The sequence below is a fragment of the Meleagris gallopavo genome, unplaced genomic scaffold (genome assembly GCF_000146605.3).
Source record: "Meleagris gallopavo isolate NT-WF06-2002-E0010 breed Aviagen turkey brand Nicholas breeding stock unplaced genomic scaffold, Turkey_5.1 ChrUn_random_7180001866172, whole genome shotgun sequence".
In the NCBI taxonomy this organism is placed as follows: Eukaryota; Metazoa; Chordata; class Aves; order Galliformes; family Phasianidae; genus Meleagris; species Meleagris gallopavo.
Genome location: NW_011131419.1, coordinates 1 through 629, shown reverse-complemented (window position 1 = coordinate 629; position 629 = coordinate 1). Strand labels below are relative to the sequence as shown.

Here is a 629-nt window from a genome sequence, read left to right as displayed (position 1 = left end):
GAACTGCAGCACAGAGCGCCGTGCAGAGACTCCGCGGGGTTCTACCGAGCGGCCCCCGCCGGGCACGGAGCGGGACACGGTGCCGGGGCGGCCCCCCCTTACGCCGCCGCTTCCTCCGGTTGTGACTTTGGGAGCGGAGGAGGAACGCAGCAGCACTGTAGCAGCCGCACCACGGTGCTGGATTTGGACACGCACGTCGTGACCACGGTGGAGAACGGTTACCTGCACCAGGAGTGCTGCTCGCAGTGCCCGTGCTGCTGCCAACCCGCGGCTCCGGGGCCCCCCTCCCCGCCGCCCCGCCGGGCGCTAAGCGCAAGTATTACCCGGGGCAGGAGGAAGAGGAGGGGGTGGAGGAAGGGGAGGCCGGGGGGGAGGGCGGGGGTGGGCGGGGCGGCCCCAGTTCGCCCCGTGCACCAAACGCGCCCGCTTCGAGGAGTACGGCAGCGCCGAACACCCGCAGGACTCTTCCAACATCTCCAACTTGATCTCCATCTTCGGCTCCGGTTTCACGGGGTTGGTGAGCCGGCAGCAGGCGGACTCGGAGCAGCCCCTCAACGGGCAGCTGTGCGGCAAGCAGGCGCTGGCCAGCCTGGGGGGCCTGGACTCGGGCCATCGTCGCGTTTTAGAGC

General features: G+C 70.4%; 1 protein-coding gene across 1 annotated transcript; it reads left to right on the top strand.

The window, feature by feature from the left end:
• Window positions 1-6: 6 nt before the first annotated feature.
• LOC104916041 (immediate early response gene 5-like protein) lies at window positions 7-626 on the top strand (the record flags this gene model as incomplete). Its single annotated transcript, XM_010727014.1, is given in 4 exon segments — window positions 7-267; window positions 270-393; window positions 396-592; window positions 594-626. Coding segments are annotated over 4 exon segments (615 nt in total), but the record flags the coding sequence as incomplete, so codon positions are not given.
• Between the last annotated feature and the right edge of the window lie 3 nt (window positions 627-629).